Source organism: Bradysia coprophila, unplaced genomic scaffold (assembly GCF_014529535.1).
Source record: "Bradysia coprophila strain Holo2 unplaced genomic scaffold, BU_Bcop_v1 contig_70, whole genome shotgun sequence".
In the NCBI taxonomy this organism is placed as follows: Eukaryota; Metazoa; Arthropoda; class Insecta; order Diptera; family Sciaridae; genus Bradysia; species Bradysia coprophila.
In genome coordinates, this window is record NW_023503941.1 from 326,898 (window position 1) to 352,464 (window position 25,567).

Here is a 25,567-nt window from a genome sequence, read left to right on the forward strand (position 1 = left end):
ACTTTACGAGAGAGGTAAAAAACGTTCTCTAGGGATGGAATGGCCCTAGTAAAGTAAAATCCATTACATATCTTGAGATAAAAGTGAAAAGTCTCGTTTTCGTGTGTTTATTGACCTCAGCTTCGCCTCGGATCAACAAAATACACACGAAAACTCCAACTTTCCCTTGTTACATATGTAAATATCTATTTCATGTGTCGGGGCCGAAAATGAGCGAGTTTCGAGATTTTTCTCGGATTTTCGACCCCTTACATGAAATTTTTTTAAGGTATCTGTTTTGGACGATTGATTTTAGGCACTTTCGCAGATACACAAATAACTATTGTTTCAACTGGAAAACTCTGATAAATGAATCGGTTTGAAGCAGTGGCATAAGAGTTTGGACTGACAAAAATTTTGTTAAGGCTGTGAAGCAATACAAAATATCCAATTATGTGTGTGAGTTGTGAGTATCTTAAATTTATAATACTTACTTATTTCGAAATGTAAGCGCGAAGGAAATTTGCATTTTGACTCCGCTGAGAAGCGCCTAATGCAAGAAATGTTGACTAAAGTTAATTTCGTATTTGCTATTTTCACGTTCAATAGATGACGCTATATAGAAGAATTTGAATGTAGGCTACTTCGCGGAGAAATAAACGCACTCACTTGCTGTGGGGATAACCAAAAACCATAACCGCACATACCGAATTTTCCGAACAATAATATTTTGTTTTTACGATATTTTGTGCAAGAAATTCATTAGAAATGTAAATAAATAGTGAAAATAACGAAATAATGTAAAAATAAGTCGTGTCGTTAAGTGTTCGGTGTCCTTTGTCATGTTCGGTTTTTGTTGACGATTTCGTATCGGATGTTTATCACTCCAAACCAAAAATGAATCTTTTTGTTTTCGCCCTAAATCTCGATGACACGGCTTATTTGCACAGTATTCCATAATTTTCACTACTTATTTACATTTCTTACACAAAATATCGTAAAAACAAAACATTAATGTTCGGAAAATTCGGTATGTGCGGTTATGTTTTTTGTTTATCCCGTTTATCCCCACAGCAAGTGAGTGCGTTTATTTCCGCTCGAAGTAGCCTATATTCGAACAGTGTTGACACTTACATATTTTACAGAATAAGAGTCGTCGGACACAGAACAAAGACTGATCTCAATACCAAAAATCGAGTAAAACTATTTTTAGTTCTGTGTTATTTAACAAGGGAATAATGTCAGACACGCAGAAACTAACCGCAATCCTCACACCAAGCAGATCAAAAAGAAAAAAAAAATGATTATTTATGCAAATGAGAAATGATAGGGCGGGCACTGCGCAGAACTGCAACCGAAAATAATTTTGATAATGGGCTCAACACACTCAGCTGCTAACAAACGAATTTAATTAATTCCGTATGGAACATTTGTCTTAATAAACTTGAAAATTTTTAACAACCTTACAACAAATATACATTTACCAGATAAATTCTTATCCATCAAAATTTTCAAGAGGAAAATTATACGCACTGTAACATTTCAATTTTTTTAGCATCATTTTTCCTCTCGAACGGATTAGCGCACACAGTACAAACCACTACCGGCGGAAAGTCTGTAAATGTTCTCGAAACGAAAATTTTAAAATAAACATTAATTTAATAAAATGAAAATCCAACTAGCTACTAAAGTTTGCCACCCCGATAATATCCGCTTCTGTGTGTGCCAAACAAAATTCGTTTGAACGCTTGACGAAATTCTGGACTGAATATTGTGTAAATAACGGGATTTAATGTCGAATTGAAGTATCCCAGCCAAAGGAAAAATGCGGCTATTTTATCGTTTATGTGGCATGAATCACATAAGGGTAATAGCAAAGCCATTAAAAAGAACGGCAACCAACAAACCACAAATGCACCAGTGATGATAGCCAAAGTTTTGGCCGCTTTTCGTTCACGTTTAGCCTCCAATGTCTCTTTACGTGTTTTGACTTGAGCTTGGGGATTCAAAGTACTTGATGAAGATGGTTGATGATGCTGTATCGGAGTAGATATTTGACTATTGTTTGCCATTTGGTTGGGTTGATGATGATGAATGGTTGGAGTTGATATTTGGCTTTGTACCGGTGTGTGTATTCCATGGCTGTCGTGTTGTAGCTGATTTGTTTGTGGACAAATTGATGTTGTTTGACTGGTGGATACCTGATGTGATACGGTTGCAATTTGATTACTGCTCAAAGGTTGACTCTGAGGAACATGAAAAAGAAATACGGGTTGCAGTTTTGTTTGTGCAATTAATTGAGGTATTCAGATATCTTCTGGAATTACAATTGGTAAACAAGAAATTTAGAAAACGTTGTAACGATAAACCTTATTTTTTATTCAACGACCCTAATCAGAACCTAATATTTGGGAATTAATTCTCTAAATTCCCAAAATTCCCAAAAAACACAACAAATATTTCAGAACATATTGAATATAATATATTCAGTAAATTGAGCTTAAGCTGCATATCGCCAAAACTGGAGGTGAGCCTAATATTTGGGAATCGTTTTTGAGAATTTTTGGGAATTTAGGGAATTTTTGGGAATTTAGGGAATTTTAGGGAATTTTTGGGAATTTTGGGAATTTATTCTCAAAAATTCCCTAAAATTCCCAAATTTCTTTTTTTGTATTTTTATAATAAAGATCAGGAAAAGTTCAAAAACCTTTAAAAACTATGAACAAGCAAAAAAACAAAATTTGGTTTTTTTTTGGAATTTTAGTGAACTTTTGAGAATTGGTTCCCAAATATTATGCTCTGAAGGATATAATTCTTGTTGATGTACTCGCACCAGCCAGGGAGTATACTCTACTTGTAGGTCTCTCCAAAGCCGACATTAGTACAACACTACAATAATTTAAGAGCAATCTGCATTCCGACCCCCTATGAAATACATTTTCGATCATAACTTTTTATTCGAATTATTATTTTTGAAAAAAGTGGCCTCATCGTTTGGTGCCAGAACATATAAGGTTTCGATAGCCACTGGAATTGTCCAGATTGATGTAGTGTACTGAGAAAAGACTCAAAACTCCTAAAATTTGTGTTTTTTGTGATATTTTTTGGACTTTTGAGTTTTCTCGGCGTAGACTGCATCAATTTTGACAATAAACCGCGAGCGTTAGTCCATATTATTTTTATTTCAATGAACACATCAAAAACACACTGAAAATGTATATTGATATTGGAAAAGTAGAATTTGAAATTCTTAATTTCAGTTTAAAAAGCCGCTCCAATTTTCAAAAAATCTCGCGCTTGAAAAAAAAAACAATTTCGTGACTTAACAAATTGGGATGTTTTATTTGTTGACAGTTTGTTTTAATTGTGATCACCGAGATAACCAAAAAACCAACACTAACAAACAAAATATTCCTATCAGCTGACAAATACCTAATATTACATTTCGATTCTTTAGAGTTTCCGTACGTGAGTTCATCATGGCAGTGATTTTTTTAATTAAATTCTATAAAAAAATATAAAAAGTTTTTATTACAAAACTTTTATTAAAAAAGGCTCGCGGTTTATTCTGGTGGCTATCGAAACTTTATATGTTGTGGCACCAAACGATGAAACCACTTTTTTCAAAAAATATTCTTATCTCTCAGAAGGTTATCATCGAAAATGTTTTTCATAGAAGGTCGGAGTGTAGACTGCTCTTAAAATAATTATTTTTGAATTATAGCCGCAAAAAGGTTTTAGGTACATTCTGACATGCTTTCACCTTTGAACACTTTAACTGAAATTTTAAAAAAAAGTTCGAAAAAAATGAAAGATACGATTCTCTAGAATTGAAGACGAATCTATCACTCCTTAAAATCGGAGACCACTTGTTCCCCTATCACCATCACCTCCAGTTTTGGCGATATGCAGCTTAAGCTCAATTTACTGAATATATTATATTCAATATGTTCTGAAATATTTGTTGTGTTTTTTTGGGAATTTTTGGGAATTTAGGGAATTTTTGGGAATTTTCGGGAATTTTTGGGAATTTTGGAAATTTAGAGAATTAATTCCCAAATATTAGGCTCTGGTCGTGACTCATCTATTTTAATTGTCATATTTCCGAGTTGCTTATCTTCAGATTGTTGAATGTATGAGAAGACTGAACAGCGGAAGAACACGTTGAACAGAACTATAAAATTAGAGAAATCGAGTTCCTTTTTATATACTTATTATGTTAGATGTATACCAGCCAGCAATACAAAAAAAAGACTTAAGAATTAATCTACCGAAGTGCATCATTTTTCAATCAATTCAGACTCATTTAATGGACTATTGTGTTCATAGTTTTCTTTTTGATTTTATGCGCAACACCTTTCTTCATCTCTCCTCTGTTCCCAGATTATGATGAACGATAATTTTCAGAATTCACAACTTTGTGCAAAATTTCCAATTGCAAATTATTGAAAGTTTCACTCAATAACGCAAACAGTTTCTTGCGCACCAACTCTCTAATTGAAATTAAAACAATTTATTGGTGAATAATTTATGAAATTGACAAAACTTTTAAATATGCCGTTAGCATTTAAATTTACGGTGTTTATCATATACGGCCTCTAATTTCGTTTAAGTATAGTTTCCACTTAAAAAGAGCACTCCGTTTAGCCTCCGTCTACATGACAGTTGTAAAATAGAACAAAAGAACTGTCACGCAAACGGAGTGGAAATTGAATTTATTTCAATTTTTTACTCCGTTTACGTGACAGTTCCTTTGTTCTATTTTACAACTGTCTTGTAAACGGAGGCTAAACGGAGTGCTCTTTTTAAGTGGAAACTATACTTTATGTTTGACGCTGCATTTACAATGTGACTTTTTCACTTAAATTCGGAGTAGGAAACTCAAAAAAAATATGTAGAGGGTTTTTTTAAGTGGACCAGGCTCTTTGTTTACATGCCCAGACATGTCAGATATCTGTGCTTACCCGTATCTCCTGGACAATTCCTATCCAATGAACTCCCACACATGTATGTCCATAGCTTTTAGAGGCAGTAAATCACTGACAAAAAACACTTTAGAGTTTTGGTGAAAGTTCACCAGCCAATAAAAGAATATTAAAATTAAACGACTGTGGTTTTAGACCATTTGGGCCAAGGGCTATCTGGGAAAGTATACAAAGCGTCGCTAAAAAAAGCTCCGACGGAGCCTGGTCCACTTTTAAAAAAAAATCACTCGTCATTATCACCTGCACGCATGGACCGCGATAGTTAGGTTTCCATTGACCAAGTTTGAACAAAACTGGAATCCAATGAATAGTCGTGTAAAGACACTGAACAATTATTAAAATGTTCAATATTTTGAATATTGTGTCGCGAATTGTAAGTGCGTGACCACATACTCGAAAAAACCTCTTCACTTTAAGTATGGTTTCCACTCAACAAAAAGTACTCTGTGAAAGAGCGAGCTCTCAAGTAAAGAAAGCTATAATTGAAAAAAAATCATTTTTGTCTAAGACACGGCATACTTTTTTGGTAAGTGGAAATCAAGCATTAGTCTCCGATTTGATTCCACTTTCTTGACAGATGTGTTTAAACAACAGAGCGCATGATAAACGACGGCACTGAAATTAGCACATGTCATTGCTTCAACACATCTGTCAAGCTAAGAGAGTTAAAACGGCGAAATTAAGGTGGTCCCGCAGTCATTTCAAACAATCTGCTCTATAGTATGAAATGCCAAATGTCATGTACACGGAGGCAAAACGTAATGAAAACGGATGACTGTGAAAGTTTTAATTCAACTTTGACGTCGCCATTTGAACTGGTCCATTAAAAATTTACCTCGTCTAATTTGTTGAACGTAGTTGTAGCCTCGATGCCCTTCTTGTCATTACTGGAGTATTCTGTTTCCTCTACTGTGTTTACTGTATTTGTTGAATTTCCTTCCACTAATCCTAGCGAGGACACTGCTGATTTTCCTTGATTTGAAAATTTCGAACCTAGTCGAAATCGTAGGCGTGATTTTGATTTTGGTGGAGCAACCTGCAAATGCAACGGAATTTTTATTAACGAGCAGTAGACGAATGTAGATGAACGCATTTCTGAAACATTTTCGTAAATTTTTTTCGTATTTTTTGATTTTTGTATCGATCGTTATTTTATTGGGAGTCTGCCGGTTTAATTTGATCTATATTTAAATAAATAGTAACTTGATAAGAAACCTCTGATAATACCTGTGAAACAGCCTACCTGACTGTAGTACGGAAGTATTTGAGTAGCTTAACAATAGATTGTGGGATTTATTCTGAGACTTCTGAGAACCAATATTTAAAAAAAAAACATTTGTGTCGATCACGTTAGTTCATGAAATAAAGGTGTAATAAAGTGAGAAGTGGCAGAAGACCGACCTGCCGACAGTGTCAATCAGTGACAGTTGTAAGAGGCCAACTTTTCCAAGGTAAATATATGGGCGGAGGTAATGCCACTCAGACGCACATTTTTTAGCCCCGTACGAAGTACGAAGGGGCTTATAGGATTACGATGCCGTGTGTAATTGATGGAATTCGAAGCAGACGGTAAGGGCAGAGTGTTTGCCTATGTTCATAGATGACGAATCCGCAATAAAAATTTGGGCCGTCTGTCCGTCTGTCCGTCACGTCGATATCTTGAGTAAATCAAATCCGATTCCAAAATTTTTTTTCCCTGAAAGATAGTCAAAATAGTGAGGCTAAGTTCGAAGATGGGCATATTCGCGTCGGCCCTTCGTGAGTTAGGGCCACCTAAGTGATTTAAGGTCTTTTGGTGATATTTATGGCAAAATAAACGATGGAAATGTAAATGACACGGCAAATGATAGGTATTGTCAATACCAATCCAGGAAAAAAAAGTTTTTTAAAATCGGGTGAGTGGACCGTGAGTTAGGGCCATAGAAGTGAAAAGCTACTAGGGCCCTATGTGTATTTTACATAGAACTCAAGTAAATTTAATCCGTCTTTCGTAATTTTTGTTTCATTTGGAAGGTAATCGAACGCCGAATAGAAAGTTGTTGAAAAAAAATTAAATTTGGGTCCTTGGACTAAGGCCACTACTAGGGCCCTATGTGTATTTTACATTGAACTCGAGTAAATTTCATTCGTTTTTCGTAATTTTTATGTCATTTGGAAGGTAATCAAAGGCCGAATAGAATTTTGTTGAAAAAAAATTAAATTTGGGTCCTCGGACTAAGGCCGCTACTAGGGCCTTATGTGTATTTTACATATAACTCGGGCAAACTTCATCCGTTTTTCGTATTTTTTGTTTCATTTGGAAGGTAATCAAAGGCCGAATAGAATGTAGTTGAAAAAAAAAATTAAATTTGGATGCTCGGACTGAGGCCGATACTAGGCCCTATGTGTATTTGCACTCAATAAATTAAAATTTTAGGGCTATTTGAACGCACCAGGGTCACGTACGCAATAGATATACGGGTTTGTACGGGGCTCAGTCGCAGCAAACGCTCCGACTGTTCTGATGGCTCGTTTTTGAATGGTTGACTATGACTTACTTGTGTTTCACAAAACAGATGGCCCAGGTTTCTAAGCAATTTTGTGATTTTCGGATTTTAAAGAAAGGGAGAGATGGCATTTATAGCGAACTTTCCTGCCGCTGCACATCTGATTCGATTCGGTTATATATGACATTACCTCTGCTCATATCTCATACCTTGGCCTTTTCCAATTGTTTCGAAATGTCAAACTTTTGCAAGATACGCAATTTGGTCGATTGATTCATTTCAATCATCAAAATTACGTATCTTTCGCAATTTTGACATTTCGAAACAATTGGAAAAGGCCCATAGACAAAATAATTTTATGGTATCTACATTGACTTATGGATGCTGTCTACTCAAAATGTTCAACGAAACGAAATTTAAAAAAAAATCAGCTTCAATGGAAGGAAAGTTTTGCATGAATCAATGGTATTAACTGAATTTTAAAATTGTTTCACAGAAAACTAATTGAAATCGGTTTAACAAAGGAGGAATGCAATCAGTAATTTTAATTTATTTTATAAAACGAGCGCAACATTTCAATAAAAAAAAACCAATAAAAATTCCGATCCGAATGAGTTAAACGATTAAATCATCCAACTTTAAGTATCATTTACTTCTGGCCATTTCACAACGTTTTTTTTTGTATATGTGAATTAGTATTTATGTTGTGTTTCATTTATAACATTACATTTAAATTTTTGGAATGCAATTTAGAAAGAGCAAATTAATCTACGTATTTTTCCCATTTCGCTATTTATCTTCGTTAGAAACTTCTATCTCTTTTAATCAATTTTAAACGTTCCCCACAATACTTTCAATGAAACTAGAGTCTCTAGACTACAGACACAGACACTAGTTTAATAGCCTCGACTAGCAGCAACGCCTATTTCCTTCTAGCAATAGACTTTTTTGCAATCCCGGGAGAGGGACATTTTTTCACTGATATCTTCGATACGTATGATAGCGTGCGAGAAAAGTTTTCTCGTGCTTCTCTAGTCCGAGCAAATACCTTGGTAGATAATGGTAGATAATAAACGCATGCCATCGAGTGCAAAGTATGTTCCTTATTTAAAGCGTCGTGAATCATTCACCGATTTATGCAACGGAGGCATCTAAAATTTGTAAATTTTGCACATTTCCTCTTTGAATTGCGAAAGGAGTTGTATCTGTCACGGTAGGCATTTTATTTGTTTGTTATCTTATTCTTAATTTTTTTTTTTGCTAAATCCTAAGACTTACGACTTAAGGAATGAATTGACAAAACGTTGTATTGCTTCGGAATTGTTAAGGAATGAACATTCCACATTTTATCGTAATACTCGTCGTAATTACAGAATTTGAAAATACCAAATTTGAATCATGTCCGGAGCGATAGCGGAGGACTTGACGCAGTCTAAGTTTCCAAACAATCAAAATCTTTCAACTTACTCTGTATGTTTCTATCTATCTGTCTATCTATCGACTGTCGATCTCGGAAACTAGTCAGCCAATCGCCATGAAATTTTGCAGGAGGCTCAGGGTGGGCATAAAAATGAAAATGTGGTTCGCCATTACCCCAGGAAAAACCAGAATTTTGTTTTATTGGCCTCGAAGTGGTTTCTGAGTGTGGTTTTCGAGGGTCGGGAACGCGTTTTCGGCTGTAGCTTAGCTGTATTGAAACCTACAGAGGCGTGCCATCAATACCCATCAAATGAAAGGTATTCGTCACACGATTCGAACAAAAAGAACATAGCTAACGCCGACCCGTACGAAACACCTATTCGAATCAAAAGCCTTTAATGTGAAACTCTTCATTTCTCTTACTTCATTTTCTTCTCTGCTGAAAAACTATTCTCCCTTTAAAATCACTTACATTATCCACTCTTTGCCTTGTTATCATATACAACTAAATTGCCGCTATATTTACCTATATTTCACTGTAAATAAACATTTCACAGAGGAATATGCTATTATATAGCTCTATATGCCTGTATATAGCTCAATATAGCTGTATATAGGTATATATAGATGTCCGTATATGGAATCCCTGAAACCCCACACACATAACAAATTATTTCCATGTTAACAGAAACTCTCTAAGTATCATTTTTCCCAAGATATTTCTATTTTACTAAAATCCAATATGGCCGCCGGCAGCCATTTTGTTAGGAGACCGGAAATAGTACCGACGCTTTACATTCGTTAATACCTTTCAAACAAAAAAAAATTCATGAAATTCGGTCAAAATTTACTCGAGATATTGTCAAAATACACCACGTTCACTGTACTTCCGAGTAGCCAGATAAGAGCTTACTCCAAGAGACCTAGCTCACGCTCCGGAGAACATAATTTCATAAAAAAAAATTTCCCTGATTGGTACGGTTAATACCTATCTAATAAAGCTAAAACAGACGAAATATGTTCAAATGTGGCCGACCTACAAGCAAAAACTGCTTGCCGCCCTGTGCCTGTTCCACACCAAGGGGTCTAACTCACGAGTCGGTCATCCGATTTCCATAAACTTTTTTTTTGTCGATCGGTATTGTAAATACCTTTTATTTGACGTATCACTTACAAGTTTAACGTTTAAATGTCCGGAGATATCTTCGAAAAACCGTAAAGCACTTATTGGGCCACAGCTCGGGAGGGGTCGATCCAAAATCACTCATCTTCGAACTTAGCCTGTCTTTTGACATTACCAAACGGGAAAAAAAAGAATTTTCAAAATCGGATGCGTTTTACTCAAGTTATCGTGCAGACAGACGGACAGACGGACAGACGGACATTTTTTTTTCGCGGATTTGGCATCTCTAGACAACCACAATAGGTTTCCCCTTACTCAGGGAGTCCAATTCGACGTGTTACAAACGTATGCGTAAACCCATAAGACCCCAGTACTTCGTACGGGTCTAATAATTAGAAAAATCGGTGCAGATTCGGTTGAGCTAGAGTGATTAGAGTGACCAAATTTTGAGCTACTCGAGCGTAGGATGAAAGGACTAATCTTTTTGCGATTATGAGAGATAGAGAGTTACTTTCTTCGGCAAAGTCTCAAATTTTCGTCAAATTTTCGATTTTCGTCAAATTTTCGAATTTCGTCAAATTTTCGAATTTCGTCAAATTTTCGAATTTCGTCAAATTTTAGATGTTCGTCAAATTTTCGAATTTCGTCAAATTTTTGAATTAGAGCTGTAAACTGTTAACAAAAGCAGTGTTGACTACACTTCTAAAACGACTGATATCCCCACAAAAATCTCTTCGAGAAAAGTGTGACGCAGTCTTTGCAGTACAATTTCTAAAATGAATTATATCGCTAGAGTTGACGCTTTCAGCTTCGTTACGCAAAAATTAAATTTTACACCCAATTTTAGTTCAAACAAGCTGGCTTAGTTTTTCTCATCATCTGCCAAATAATTTTTTCCAAAAAAAATTTGACTGGAAACAACCAAAATTTTACCAAGAAATCTGCGTGGCAAAGTGGCAGATGTTCAGGAACAAGAGAATTTATCTGCCACATGCAACGCAGATTTTTTCATGGGAAAAACTAAGCCAGCTTGTTTGAACTAAAATTGGGTGTAAAATTTAATTTTTGCGTAACGAAGCTGAAAGCGTCAACTCTAGCGATATCATTCATTTTAGAAATTGTACTTCAAAGACTGCGTCACACTTTTCTCGAAGAGATTTTTGTGGGGATATCAGTCGTTTTAGAAGTGTAGTCAACACTGCTTTTGTTACTGCGTCACACTTTTCTCGAAGAGATTTTTGTTGGGATTCCGTTTATCTTCAAAAAAAAAATTCTCCAATGATTACACTCGCTGTTACCCTGATTCCACCAAAACTTGTCTTCTGATTATTCAGCCTGAAAATAACATGAAATCGTATAAAACATTGGCTCATTTTTCCTCGTCTATTTTAGCACGTTTACACGCCATATGCACGTTTACTCTTATTTTTCACACATTAAAGATTCCAAAAAAAGAAATGTCTGAAAAATGGATGGATAAATGACGATTGAATCATGTGGAAAAAGATAGAAAATAAAACAAAAAAATAGAAATTGTCGTCGCTTTGAGAAACTATGAGAATGGAATTTTTTTTTATTAACACTGAATCCATATTATTGAACGACTAGCTTTCTACCCTACATGGTTTGTTGATTCATTTTCAAAATCTTTCGGACGAAATAATTATATAAAGTCTGAATTAAGGTTGTGGTTGGGGATTCAATTTTTCCGACAAACGTACAAAATTCAACATGCTGAATGAAAACGACGAGATTTTATGTTTTACATTGGACAGATCGATCATGAAATGGCATTCCCCCAAGGAGTTTATTGGAAGCATATAAACATTAAAATGACTCATGAGAACGTAGTTGGACCATAAAAAATCAATTCAACATGATACCTTATTTCAGTGCCTCATGGCAACGGTGGAAACATATAAATCAATTATGATTTACGGTCCGGTAAACGCAACTCAAATAGGATTAATTTATATCAAATTCTCTTCATTTATACGCAAAGTTTCCCATCCACTTTTTTAGAAAATGCACACCAATTTAATTTTAATCGTAGATTTTATATTTCCATAAAAAAACCAACGGATAACCATACTAAAATCCTATTTGATGTTAGTGAAAAATGTAGAGTTTTTAGTTGCAAATATTTTTTGATTCCATAACATTTGCAATCGTTTTGTTGGAATGGTTTAATTAAATCAAATATTTACGCTATGATGGCATTTTCCAAATGGATAGTAATAAACGACCATTTATTTTTGTTATTTAAATTTTTTTTTACCGATATTAGGTAGCTGTTGACGACAATTTACAATTTAATTTACTGACTACTCTTTTTTTACCAATATAAAAAATTCAAACTGCCATTGCTTATAATAGGGTTCCCATTTGTTCTCTTTTTAGATGACATGTCATCTTTTTTTCCCCGTTCTTCTTTTTTACAAAAATTCTAAGAACACCACTTTTTTGATGAAAACTCTTTGTCCTCTTTTTTTCAGGTCTTCTTCTTTTTTAAGTAAATTTGATTCAGCTCATATCAAAAGAATGAAAAACTTTCGCTGCGCAGCATCACCTTCTCTGTCAGAGAATCTCTGAAAGGTAATACAACAAACACTTTATATTAAAAAAAAATCGCTCGCAATAGCAAAACGAAGTCTGTATTCAGGTAAAATGGAGTGGATGTTATCACTGAGAAAGAATTCAAAAGAATATCAGTGCATATTAGGGCGTATCGAATTTTGCAAATTTTAAGGACCGCCTGTGTGCGGAAAACGTATATCATCGAAAACTGTGTCCGGGCATGTGGTTGATGGATCCAATGGAGCCATGGAAGAAGTCCCCCCGGGCGACTTTAAGTTTCCGAAGGTCATAATTCGGAAAGTTGATAGTATTTTTGAAAACAATGTTCTAGCGGAATGTAGAGCTTTGAAAACTCTACAAAACTACCGAAGAAACCGATGGTCCAAAAGGTGTCACTGCAAAGATTGCCTAACATCGAAAATGTGACCTTTTGGTTTTTGACTTATATTTCCTGAGAGACAAATGATTTTGTTTAGCCTGTGGTATGAGATGGTAGAGGAGGTCGAGCACTACCAGTACACTAGGCATGTCCCGATCGGATATACTCTTGAAATCACTTTTATAACATTTGTGAATGGAATTTTTAAGAGTGGCCACGTCGCCCACGAAGCAAGTGCAGACACTGCAACCGGTACTGGTGAGTCGAGGACACCTTGGCCAGTAAGTATGCATAATATTCCATGACAGCAGCTGAACTCTTTCACAAAATATTTGCTATTTCGATGTGGCACATGAATTGAAAAACTATACTACGAACTTCAATTTTTCGTAAATATATCGAAAAATATGTATAATCTGTGTATTTGCAACGAAATCGACTTCTTACTACTAATTCGTGGGTGAAATAACTAATTAAATCGATTATTTCTCGTTTTTCTCATAAATTCAATTTATTCAGATTTTGTAGTACAAAGTGTGCCACATCGAAATCACAGATATTTTGTGAAAAAGTTCAGCTACTGTCGTGGAGTATTATGCATACTTACTGGCCAAGGTGTCCTCGACTCAACAGCACCGGTTGCAGTGTCTGCAGTTGCTTCGTGGGCGACGTGGCCACTCTTAAAAATTCCAATTTAAAATGTTAAAAAAGTGATTTCAAGTGATTTCAATAATGGATCGGGACATGCCTAGTGTACTGGAAGTGCTTGACCTCCTCTACCACCTCATACCACAGGCTAAAAAAAAATCATTTGTCTATCAGGAAATATAAGTCAAAAACCAAAAGGTCACATTTTCGATGTTAGGCAATCTTGGCAATGGCACCTTTTGGACCATAGGTTTCTTCGGTAGATTTGTAGAGTTTTCAAAGCTCTACATCCCGCTAGAACATTGTTTTCAAAAATACTCTCAACTTTCCGAATTATGACCATCGGAAACTTAAAGCCGCCCGGGGGGACTTCTTCCATGGCTCCATCGGATTCATCAACCATATGCCCGGACACAGTTTTCGATGATCTACGTTTTCCGCACACAGGCTATCGCTGTCCTTAAAATTTGCAAAATTCGATACGCCCTAGTGCATATTTCGCAGAGCATTTTTGAATTTTTTGTTTTCAGCATGAACTGTCGTGTAAATTGCACAATAGTTGCACAAAGTACATGTACAGTCGTTGTAATTCCGCGTCAGAAATTCACTTTTCGTCCTCTTTTTTGAATGTGAAGGCCTCTTTTTGGCCTCTTTTTTGATGCCGAAATGTCCTCTTTTTCAAAATAGAAAAATGGCAACCCTACTTATAATAACTACCGTTATTATAAATGGTAATACCAATTAAATATGCGTAATTACCACTAACTTGTGCATGTATATTAGGCCTGTTCATTTTAGAGAAATAGTCTCAAATTCATCTGGCATGGTGTCTATCTGGTCCGGAAGGCTAAAATATTGGACCCGTATTTTTTTTAGAATTTAAAAAAATAGTTTAGATCTGGGGAGCGAAGCATTTGTTCATATGTACGTTGGTTAGAAGAGTAAAAAAGATGAACAAATGCTTCGCTCCCCAGATCTAAACTATTTTTTAAAATTCAAAAAAAAAAAATACGGGTCCAATATTTTAGCCTTCCGGACCAGATAGACACCATGCCAGATGAATTTGAGACTATTTCTCAAAAATGAACAGGCCTAATGTATATGTTATCGGTGATGTGGGAAATGGAATAACTAATTTTCAATTCCGTTTATCAATTTTTTCACTTCCACTTACATAATACATAACTTCCAAATCGTCAAAATAAACATATTGGACATAATCTACTATTTTCGAAAAAGTACTCCAATTGCTAACCTTAGAAAAAAAAATCCCTCGCGTGTAATTTACCATTTCCAAATCAGGTTCAGCGGTTTATTGACAGGGCCGTAATATACATAAAATATTTATTATGGAAACAATTATGTTGAGTACTCTATTACGATCATCAGCCATTCGGTCACGCTTTTAATGGAAAATAGTTTCAATTTAGATAGCGGCGTTAATTGCATAAATAAATTTAAATTATCAACGGAAATACTATCAAACCGAATGAACCCATTTCGCTTTTGGATGTTCATCACCACGGGCATTGTAATTGGATTCATATTACCAATACGCCTACACATATTATATGAAGTATCGAAGTAAAATGTGCTGCTAACGTGAATAAATGATGATTAAATCTACTGTTTGTTACATGACTGCAGGTTAGATGTGTTTTACTTGTTACGGCATGTTTCATTTTCATTTACATTGCCTAATCACGTAAAGCATTGTACTTACGAGGTTCCAAGTTGTTATTTGACAAGTGGGGAATACAGCCCTCCCCTTCGGGTCGGGCTGTAACACCTCACTTATCAAATACACAACTTGGAACCTCGGAAGTAATATACTATTATCTACTGTCTGGTACGATGTTAGTAACATCATTTGTTACGTAGATATTTTGAACAAATTGTGAAAAATTCCAGTGAAGGTTTTGAAAAAAGGAGAAAAGTCTGAATGATAATAAATAAAATTCACAATGGCGACTGTGTGGTTCACTGAGATTGTGAATGAAGAAAAACGTAAAAACAGCGTCAAATGGATTTCTACATTTGAGCTGATTAACGGGACACTTTTATACCACAATGCAAAATGAATTTAAGAGAGCTTGACCTGACGCAAAAACCGTACTAACGATGCATTTGAAGAATCGGGTATTGGCTTCCTGATTTTATTCAATAGACTTCGATGTCCAGCAAAAACTTCAATGTCGGGGAAAATATTTAATGTTGAGCAAAGACTTAAATGTCGAGAACAGCTGCACAGCCTTGCATGTAAAGTTGTGTAGAGTCAAGTGTTTCATCTGAATATTGACTTCATCAAAAACATTGGTACATTGAAAGATCGGTTATTGGCTGCCTGATTTTATTCAACAGCCTTCAATGTTGAAGATAGACTTCAATGTCTAGCAAGAATTCAATGTCGAGAAAACACTTTAATGTTGAGCACAGACTTCAATGTCGAGCAGAGACTAAGAATGTCAAGCATAGCCTTGCTTGTAAAGTTGTGTAGAGTAAAAATTTCCGTGTGAATATTTATTAACTTCATAATAACCTATTCAATGATGAGTACGATAAATCTACAAATATTTTACTAACTTTGTTTCCTCTCAATTTAGCAGTAATTAGTTGTTACAAAAACGCCGTCAGAACAGTCGGAGCGTTTGCTGCGACTGAGCCCCGTACAAACCCGTACATCCATTGCGCACGTGACCCTAGTTCGTCCGTCGCCCTACTCTTACCGTAAGTCTACTGCGGCCGTAAACGTTGGTAAAGTAAAATTCTTATGAAATGTGTACGTCTTAAAAATTGCGCATAGCGCAATTACGAAGCCCCGTACGACGTTCCTTTCAAATGTAACACAAACTACACTTCTCACTGATCAGTGACTTTGTAATTATCATTTTAATCATCTTGCCGCCCTGTACCTAATTCACACAAAGGGGTCTAACTCACGAGTCGGTCAACCAATTTCCATAAGCTACAAGTGTAGCCTTTAAATGGCCAGAGATATCTTCGGAAAACGTTAAATCACTTATGGGGCCCCAGCTCGGGAGGGGTCGACCCAAAATCGTCCATCTTCGAACTTAGCCTCACTATTTTGACTATCTTTCAGGGAAAAAAAAAATTTGAAATCGGATTTGATTTACTCAAGATATCGACGTGACAGACGGCCAAAATTTTTATTGCGGATTCTCGTCATCTATGAACATAGGCAAACACTTTGCCCTTTTACCGTCTACTTCGAATTCCATCAATTACACACGGCATCGTAGTCCTATAAGCCCCTTCGTACTTCGTACGGGGCTAAAAACAGAAATCAGAAGCTTTTCCATTGTTAAATAAAACTTTAAGCAAAAGTTTATCTCAAGAGATACATTTATCAATCGGGGTATTCCCTTCATTTTATTTATAAATCGGTCCAATTCCTGCTGAGTAAAACATTGGAAAAAGTTTTTTTTACGTATTGATCATATCACGATTTCAAAGTCTTATCGTTCGAGAGATATTTGTCTGATTGAAAAATGACTCCTGAGATCACGTGCTACACACTGGCAGTTGGTTTGACCAAAATCCGTCGTTATTTGATATGCGATCTATTCGCAATATATTCAAATATACAAGTATATCGAGTATAAATAAAATGAAGGGAATACCCATAATATATTTCGCTCGGCGATATAATGCACCAAAGTGATTTCTATGAATCAAAGACACACTAAAGATCAGCGTGAAAGGAATGAGCATAATTAAAAATCAGAATTTATTAGAGTTCATTCTTTATCGTTTCTTTTTCTGATATGGAACGACGTAAACAGAATTCCAAGTGTCCAATTCAATTTCATTTAAAATTTATTACGAAATACATAAAATCTCGATTCGGTATAGTAAAATAGGTACACTTCTGTTATTTATGTCTATACTATAAATATACTATTATATATTCGATGTATTCGTGATACATAATACTGTATGAATGATTGAAACTTGCCTTAACCAATTTTCATATTCATATTTTTCTCGTAAGCGGATTTTGAAATTATTTTCTTACCCCATGGGTAACATTTTAATTAGTTATCAAAAACGAATATTATAAATAAATAATGCGAAACATTTAAGGGTGCGGTCAAAGTTTTCTTTCAATTAAAACGATTTTCAGTTCACCGATTATATATTTCTACGGGTCAAGTAGTAAATTAAGTGTTGCTGGGTCAAGTGGTTGAAGTATAGCTTCGAATACGTTGCCTTCATATAGAAAGGGCTGGAATTGGAAATCCACAAGAAATCTAGTTTTGTTTGTGTTGTATTCTTGTATAGACAGATAATTTGGCCTGTTGATCTTCACGTTATTCGAAGGCGCGTTGTTGCCGAAAAAATGTGGATGGAATGTAATCTTATTTTGTTGTTGTTGTTGTTGAACAGGTTGAGTAGAAAGTTAGATTATAGAAAAAATGGCAAAACAAAGACTAGGCTTTTTACATTTCTATAGAAATGTACAACTATTTAGCTTTGGATTTATTGACAAAAGAATTTTATTTTGGAACCAGGATAACATTTTTCCATGGAAACGTCTTCAAAAATCGCAAAGCCTTAAGTTTGTTTTTGTTAATAGGTATACTTGTAGCATATGATACAACATCTCTTCAACCTTGCTCTTCGCATTACGATAATTTTGCTTCATTCATAGATTTAGATTTTTTTTCCACTTCCCCAATTTTCTTATTTTCCACTTCAGAAGGTAAACTGCATCAAAGAAAAACCCTTTTTTGTTTGCACTACGAAACAAGGAAATTAAAAAATAGAAATACAAATACACTATACATGAGTCGGATAAATTATTTAAACAATGAAAGAGCTTCATATACAAAACCAAAAGTTTTTGAAGTAACTGCACGACAATCCAGCAGTTAGTTGATATAATCACATAAATGAAATATTAAAGCCATTTCTATATTTTATTACAGCTTATGAGCACTGCTTCCTTCATAGTATCGCATACCCACATTGTTTCTGACATGTAACGTAGTACAGGAGGGAGTGTTTCATACAAAAAAAAAACAGGAAACACTTCCACGTGAGCTAAGTAACTAAACATGTACGACACCATGACGTCGTCAGTTTGTTTAATCTGAATTTTGAATTGAAGAGGAATTCTTGACCATTTAGACCAAGGACACCATTTTGTAATAACCAAGTTTCTAACATTTAAAAAGTGTCTTTAAACATGGTTATTGCAAAATGTTGCTGAACTATAGATCTAAATAAAAAAGCCAGCTAGAAAATCTTGTCAGTGGAATTCGGAAGGTACGCATAACGTTGTAAAATGACAAGTCGCAATATTCTCAAATCAGAGTGCGTTGTTTGTTTTTCAGTTCATTTGTTCATCTGAAATTCAAATTCTGAAGCGTACTTAAGGCGTGAATTTGTTACTTTGTCTTCGGCTCGACTTCAGGCATGTTCAATAATTTATTCGATTGGTAAAATATCGATTATTTCTTAGAAATCGAGTATCGATATTTTTCAAAAGTCAATATCAATCGATTGTTTTATTGATAATCGACAAATATCGATAATTAATAATCAAATATTTATATCGATTGCTGATAATCGGATCAGCATCGATTATTGATAATCAAAAAAGTATTAAGATGATAAAAAATGGTTTTGTAAATTAAAATCGACTAAAACTAGCCTCCACTGGCCCTTGGCCCGTCATTGGGAAATGACAGGACAGTTTCCCGAAAATGTATGTAAAATTTTATCACAAAAATTCACCGAAAAAATTCAAAGAAACTCACCTCTGATACTTTCCATTGTATTCGGGCATAGTCTCTTTAGGTCGCCAAGGCATATTTGAACACTAAAACACTTTTTATGCAAAAACAAAAAGTTTTTTTTTGTTTTGTCCCGACAAAATCACAGAAAATATTTCGACACAACTGTGACACTCCGCTACTATAAGTACTAGAATGAATGTTTGCTGTGTTCACTTCGGCGATAAAATATTTTCATTCAAAAAAGTGTTGGACATATTATAAAAATCATGAAACAGTTGACAAAGGGTAGCGTATACATTTAATAATGCTCATCGACCATTTTTTAAAGCTTTACGAGAGCTCAGCGGACATTCTTTGAACAATGGGAGAGAATTTATTAAAAATTTACCCTCTCGTAAGACTCCGCTGAGCGTATATAAATGTTCGTTCCTCTTTAGTAAGCTAAGAAGACTTCGCGAAGTCTAATTATGCCACCTCTTTGAATAAAAATATCGGCTGAGTTCTAATAATTTTCCGCTGAGCTTTAACAAACCTCCGCTGAGCTCTAATAATTCTCCGCTAGGCTTCAGGAAGTGTCCGTTAGGCCAAAGCAAGTTGCAGGAAGGCTTAATGGAGCGAATCGGACACTCAGCGGAGGTCTGCCAAAGCTAAGTGGAGTCATATGAAATCATAGCAACAATTATTAGGTATTCGCTGATGCTTATTGCGTGTTCGCTTAGCTTCATTGCCTTACTACAACGTGCTAAGGACTGACGGACACTTACTGAAGCCTAGCGGAGAATTATTAGAACTCATTAGAGGTTTGTCAAAGCTCAGCGTAGAATTATTAGAGCTCAGCGGAGGTTTTTTAAAGCTCAGCGGAGAATTATTCGACCTCAGCCGATATTTTTGTTCGAAGAGGTGGCATACTTAGACTCAGCGAAGTCTTGTTAGCTTACTAAAGAAGTGGGAGAGGTTACAATTTTAATAAATGTCTACCATCGTTGAAGTGTCGGACACTTTTTTGAATGAAAATATTTTACCGAAGTGAACACTGAACACAGCAAACATTCATTCTAGTCCTTCTATTAGCGGAGTGTCACAGTTGTGTCGAAATATTTTCTGTGTTTTATCGCGACAAAACAAAAAACAAAATTTTGTTTTTGCATCGAGTAAAAAGTGTTTTAGTGTTTAAATATGCCTTGGGGACATAAAGAGACGGTGCACGAATACAATGGAAAGCATCATGGGTGAGTTTCTTTGAATTTTTTCGGTGAATTTTTGTGATAAAATTTTCCATACATTTTCGGGAAACTGTCCTGTCATTTCCCAATGACGGGCCTAAAGGGCTATTTTATTACCAATTTAGTGTTGAACTAATATTTTCGTAAAAAAATGGATAGTTCCGAGCTTCAGTAAATGAAAAATATCAGTCGAATGTTTTTTTGATTATTGATAATTATAGATTGCCCTCTGATTGCCCGCAATCGTAAGGCATTTCTGACCTCTAAGGTTGTATATATCGTGAAAGTAACGGTAGCGGGGCTCGTGATGCAGTTCTCTTTCTACTGTAAATTACTAAAAGAAACTTTGGTTAAATACAAGTTTGACGGACTATATACCATTAAAATCATGTCAATTTCCACAACATTTTGTATGATTTTTGGTGGCGTACCAAGAAAATATTTGAGGTAAGTACTCATGCTGTTTTGCACACATAAAATTATGAATTGCCGTTTCTCTGATTGCCCTCTTTTGACATTTGAAATAACATTGAAGCAGAGAAACGAAGCAGAATTGAAAATGCATAATTTTACGGTAGAATAATATTTACTGATTATATAGCAATTTCCTTTTGGTGAAATTTTATTTTTAATATTTTTTTATGGTAAAATTTTTGTGTCATAAAAAAGGTTATCAAATGTTTTGGAAGTTGACACAGACTTCAAATACGTCACCTATTCCTCTCTTAGAGGTTTTTTATGGGATATGTGGAAAAGAAAAATTCAATGTACCAGTCGTATATCATCATATTCAAAATAAAAGGTACAAAAGAGTTAATGTTTCGCCCTAAATTTCCCATGGTAAATTTGTTTCACTTTCCTCGCAGCAATTTATGCAATCATTTATGAGGTTATATTTTCTAGCATGGTGTGTTCCATTTGAAATTCCATGAAACAGGTACACTCAATGCTGAAATGGCTGTGAGCATATACAAACTACACAATACCCTTCACAGTCAGCTATAAATTATTCAAAGTGTTCAACTTACAGTTCACCAAAGTGAAAACAGAATGATATATATTGGGTTAACATCTGAACACATTTTTCTCTTTATTTTGTCCACGTTCATTCTATGCCCTGGGTGTTCTATATGTTTTTTTTTTTCAGAACCATCCAGATGGGGATCTCTTTTATTCGATTGATTTCAGGGTAAATTATTGACGTTCAACATTTAAATTTTATTTATTTTTGTACCACGTTACTGAGAGATCGATGTTACCAGTATGCGTAAAATAATACTTTAAGCTAGGAAAAATGTAGTGTGCTGTGTGTCGATGGAATCGATAGTATCAATTTGACTATGAGACACGTGTTGAAAAGTGCAAAATCTAAAATTGTTGTCTAAACGGCATAATGTTCATCTAGAAGTGAACTTCAGGGACACTTCGTTTACTAGAAAATCCAGCTTGTATGCGCATCTGTTGCGGACGGCTATTTTAGGCACTTTCGCTTGTCGCCCTCACTTCGTACCGGTTACAACTCGCAAAATTGCCCGAAATATACCGTCCACCGCATATACGTAAATAACTATTTCATGCCTTGGGACGAAAATCGTTACTTTCGCCCTGCGAATGAAGATAAATCAACTAACTCTACCCTAGACATGAAAAGCTTTGTATGTAAATCGGGGAAAGTGTTTTTAAGCGAGTATGCACTGAACCCTTGCCTTAGGCTCGAGTTGCATCACTAACACGTAAATAACTATTCAATGGAAAGGGATGAAAATTTCATTTTCATTTCTTAGACGAAATTTATGTGGGACTGATTTCAAACTTCTGTTATATTTATATCAGACAAAAACCTCTTAAAAGAGGAAGGGTGACGCAAGTATTGATATCAGAAAGGGTGACGCTCAAGGCTCCGATACGCAAAAATTTAACTTTAACACCAATTCTTTATATTAAAACAAGGCATCAGAACAGTCGGAGCGTTTGCTGCGACTGAGCCCCGTACTACCCGTAAACCTATTTTGCCCGAAACCATTATACGACCGTAGCCCTAATAAGCCCGTAACCCTTATTCGTCCGTTATCAAAGTGCTTCCGTAACCTTATTGCGTACTTGACATTATTGCCTATTTTTGCAAATTAACTGTAAGTGTTCATCTTTAAAATTGCGCTTAGCGCAATTACAAAAGCCCGTACAAAGTACTTCTCAAGTATAAAACAAAAGTTTACCATGTAATTTTAAGAATCCGAATTTACAACTTTTTTTATCAATTTTCTTTCGGTATTGAATTATCTGTCAAACAAAACAAAGCAAAGTTTGATGAAATATTCTCGATTTATGAGCAAAAACCACAGAAGGCCACAAAGCGGCCTTAGTCGAAGGGCCCAAATTTGAAACTTTTTTCGCCTCGTTCTTTTCGGTATTCAATTACCTTCCATAAAAAACTAAATCTAACAAAATCGGATGAGATTTACTCGATTTATGTGCAAAAAACACTTAGGGCCGAGTAGCGGCCTTAGTCCAAGGGCCCAAATTTGAAACTTTTTTCGCCATTGAGCCCTCCCAACAAGCTCTCGTTGCATCTTACCCAAAAACAATGTTCAGCAACTTTGTTCTACTCGTCAATACCTTTCATTTGATATATCACAAGCAGCTATTGCGTGCGTATTTCGGTATATATCGTCGAAAGACTGAAATACACCTATAGGGCCCTAGCTCTGAAAGGGCCGACCCTACCATGCCCATTTTCGAACTTGACCTTACTTTTGTCGATACCAATCGGGAAAAAAAAAAGAATTTTGAAAAAAGGTTGTGATTTACTCAAGCTAGAGGGGTCACGGACGGACGGACATTTTTTTTATTGCGGATTCGTCATCTATGAACATAACCAAATGCTTTGTCCTTACTGTCTCCTTCCAATTCGACGTGTTACAAACGGCATATTAATCTTATAAGCCCCCAGTACTTCGTACGGGGCTAAAAATTGCTAAAAATGGCAGATTTGCCAAAAGTTTTAGAATCATGCCCAGAAACTACTCCCAAAATTTCAGCAAAATCATAGGCGCCGTTCTCGAGATAGATTCCACAAGGTTGGTAAAATTCATCATTTCAGAATGGGTCAAATCTGACCCTTCCCATAGAAAAATCTAGACTTTGAAATGCAATATCTCGGCCAATTTTGAACCTTATGAGACGTGCGATAGCTCGTTGAACTCGTATTGACGCCAAGATTATCATACTTTAAGAGTCATGAGAGGCAAGGAGTAAAAGTCAAAAAGTTGCTGTGTATATGTTCCTTAGTCCCTAAAAAAAATTACTAACGTGCAGGCATGATACTCTGAATGTTCCAACTTGGTCAAACATTCGCCACGCCACGATATTGTGGTCAATATTTAGAAATTTTGTGTCGTTGTATGTGTGATATATTTCCGAATTTTCGTTCTTCTCGTGTGCCAATCTACCATATCGATGAGGCATTCTTAGTGTGAAAAAAGCGTCAGTAAATTTTAAAAAGATATTTCGTTATTAAATTTTCTTTTGTTATTCAAATACGTTTTATAATGTGTTCTGTAATCTGATCGTAAATAGTGGAAAACGCCGCCGTGCAAACCCCCCGCGAAGATGTAACAATGAAATGAAGTTGCAATAGGTTTGTTCCAAGGCCATATGAATTGTCAAATTTCATCCATATAACCATAACCTCAATAATATCTCTGTGTAAATCGCGTAGGCGACGTTGCTCGATTTGTATGAAATATCACGTAAGCGACGTTGCTATGGATGAAATTGTCGTTGTTCGGGTTGTCAAAGTTCGTGTTTACAGTTACTTGGAACAAACCTATTGATGTTTGAGTGACAAGTGACTTGTCAAGTGACAAACGTAAACAAAACAATGTTAAGGAAACTAAAGAAAGAAATTATGAAGTTTTTTACTGATTATAAGTAAGCGTAAGTTTAACGAAAAGAATTTGTAATATCTCATAGCTTCAAGTGAGTAAGTGTCCAAAAATAAAAATTTTCAGCCTTGAAACAGTCGAAAGCTAGGCAAAAATGTTTGGTCAAACCACTTTCGGAATTTTCATGTATATCATTCTTTAGAGGCCATCCATAAATTACGCACGCGGTGTACGGTTAATTTTTGACCCCCTCCCCCCCGTTTCGCACGCGTTTTTCATATAAAAATGTCTAATTTCTGACCCCCCTCCCCCCTTAGGTGAGTGCGTAATTTGTGAATGACCCCTTATTTAAAAAAAAAGTTGTACTATACAACGTGGAAAAGTAGCAACAATCATCGAAACAATTCCTCAAAATACGAAAATCAAAGAAAGTTTGTTTTATTGAAATACAGTGAACGACATCTCAAATGTCTCACTGTCAAATTTTTGTGAGAATTTTATTGTGTCATTGCAAATTCACAATGACATTCTCTGAAAAAAATGACAGAAAGACATTTGAGATGTCGTTCACTGTAGTTAAATTTAAACAGAAAACTTAATCGTTGATTGTAAAATTTTATATTTGTTAATAAAGGTGTTTAATGTTTTTCATCACATACGCGCGGTGTTCGGATGTCAAAATTACTTAACTAGAAGTTTAATTCAATTCGGAAAGCCTCGACTTCTTCGTGACAAGTGTGTACTATATAATATGGTGAAGTAAATACGTTCACTGCTTGTATACAATTATTATTGTAAACTTCGATCGTTTTTTTTTTGTCAGTTTAATAACTTCGATATGATTCCATTCAATCTCACAAAACATAAAGAAAACTCAAATTTATTCCATTTATAAATTATGTACATTTCAATTTTGTATTTTAATTTTGAAAACTTTGCTCTTAGAAAGTTTATGAATTCATTTTTTTTATGCTATGTAGGACCATCCGTACAGAAGCGAACATACATAAAAATATTCCACAGAACTGGTAGGTTGAATTGAAGTTTTTTTTTTTAAATGGAACTTAACTGTAGGTGAAATGGGTTAACACATAAAATATTT

At 35.2% G+C, this 25,567-nt stretch overlaps 1 protein-coding gene and 1 long non-coding RNA gene across 2 annotated transcripts in view; both read right to left on the reverse strand.

The window, feature by feature from the left end:
* Positions 1 to 285: 285 nt before the first annotated feature.
* The window catches only part of LOC119083572 (5-hydroxytryptamine receptor 2A), a 127,364-nt gene continuing 102,082 nt past the window's right edge, over positions 286 to 25,567 (reverse strand). Inside the window, exons 8-9 of the mRNA XM_037193318.1 lie at positions 5,800 to 6,000; positions 286 to 2,225 (exon numbers count right to left, since the gene is read on the reverse strand). Of these exons, the coding sequence (XP_037049213.1) occupies positions 1,665 to 2,225; positions 5,800 to 6,000 (762 nt within the window). The 3' untranslated portion in view covers positions 286 to 1,664. The remainder of the gene's footprint in view (positions 2,226 to 5,799; positions 6,001 to 25,567) is intronic.
* On the reverse strand, positions 9,908 to 23,781 carry LOC119083595. Its single transcript, XR_005088897.1, has 4 exons — positions 23,656 to 23,781; positions 12,595 to 12,602; positions 10,688 to 10,691; positions 9,908 to 9,918 (listed from the first exon to the last, which is right to left on the reverse strand). It is a non-coding gene; the product is annotated as an uncharacterized LOC119083595 (long non-coding RNA).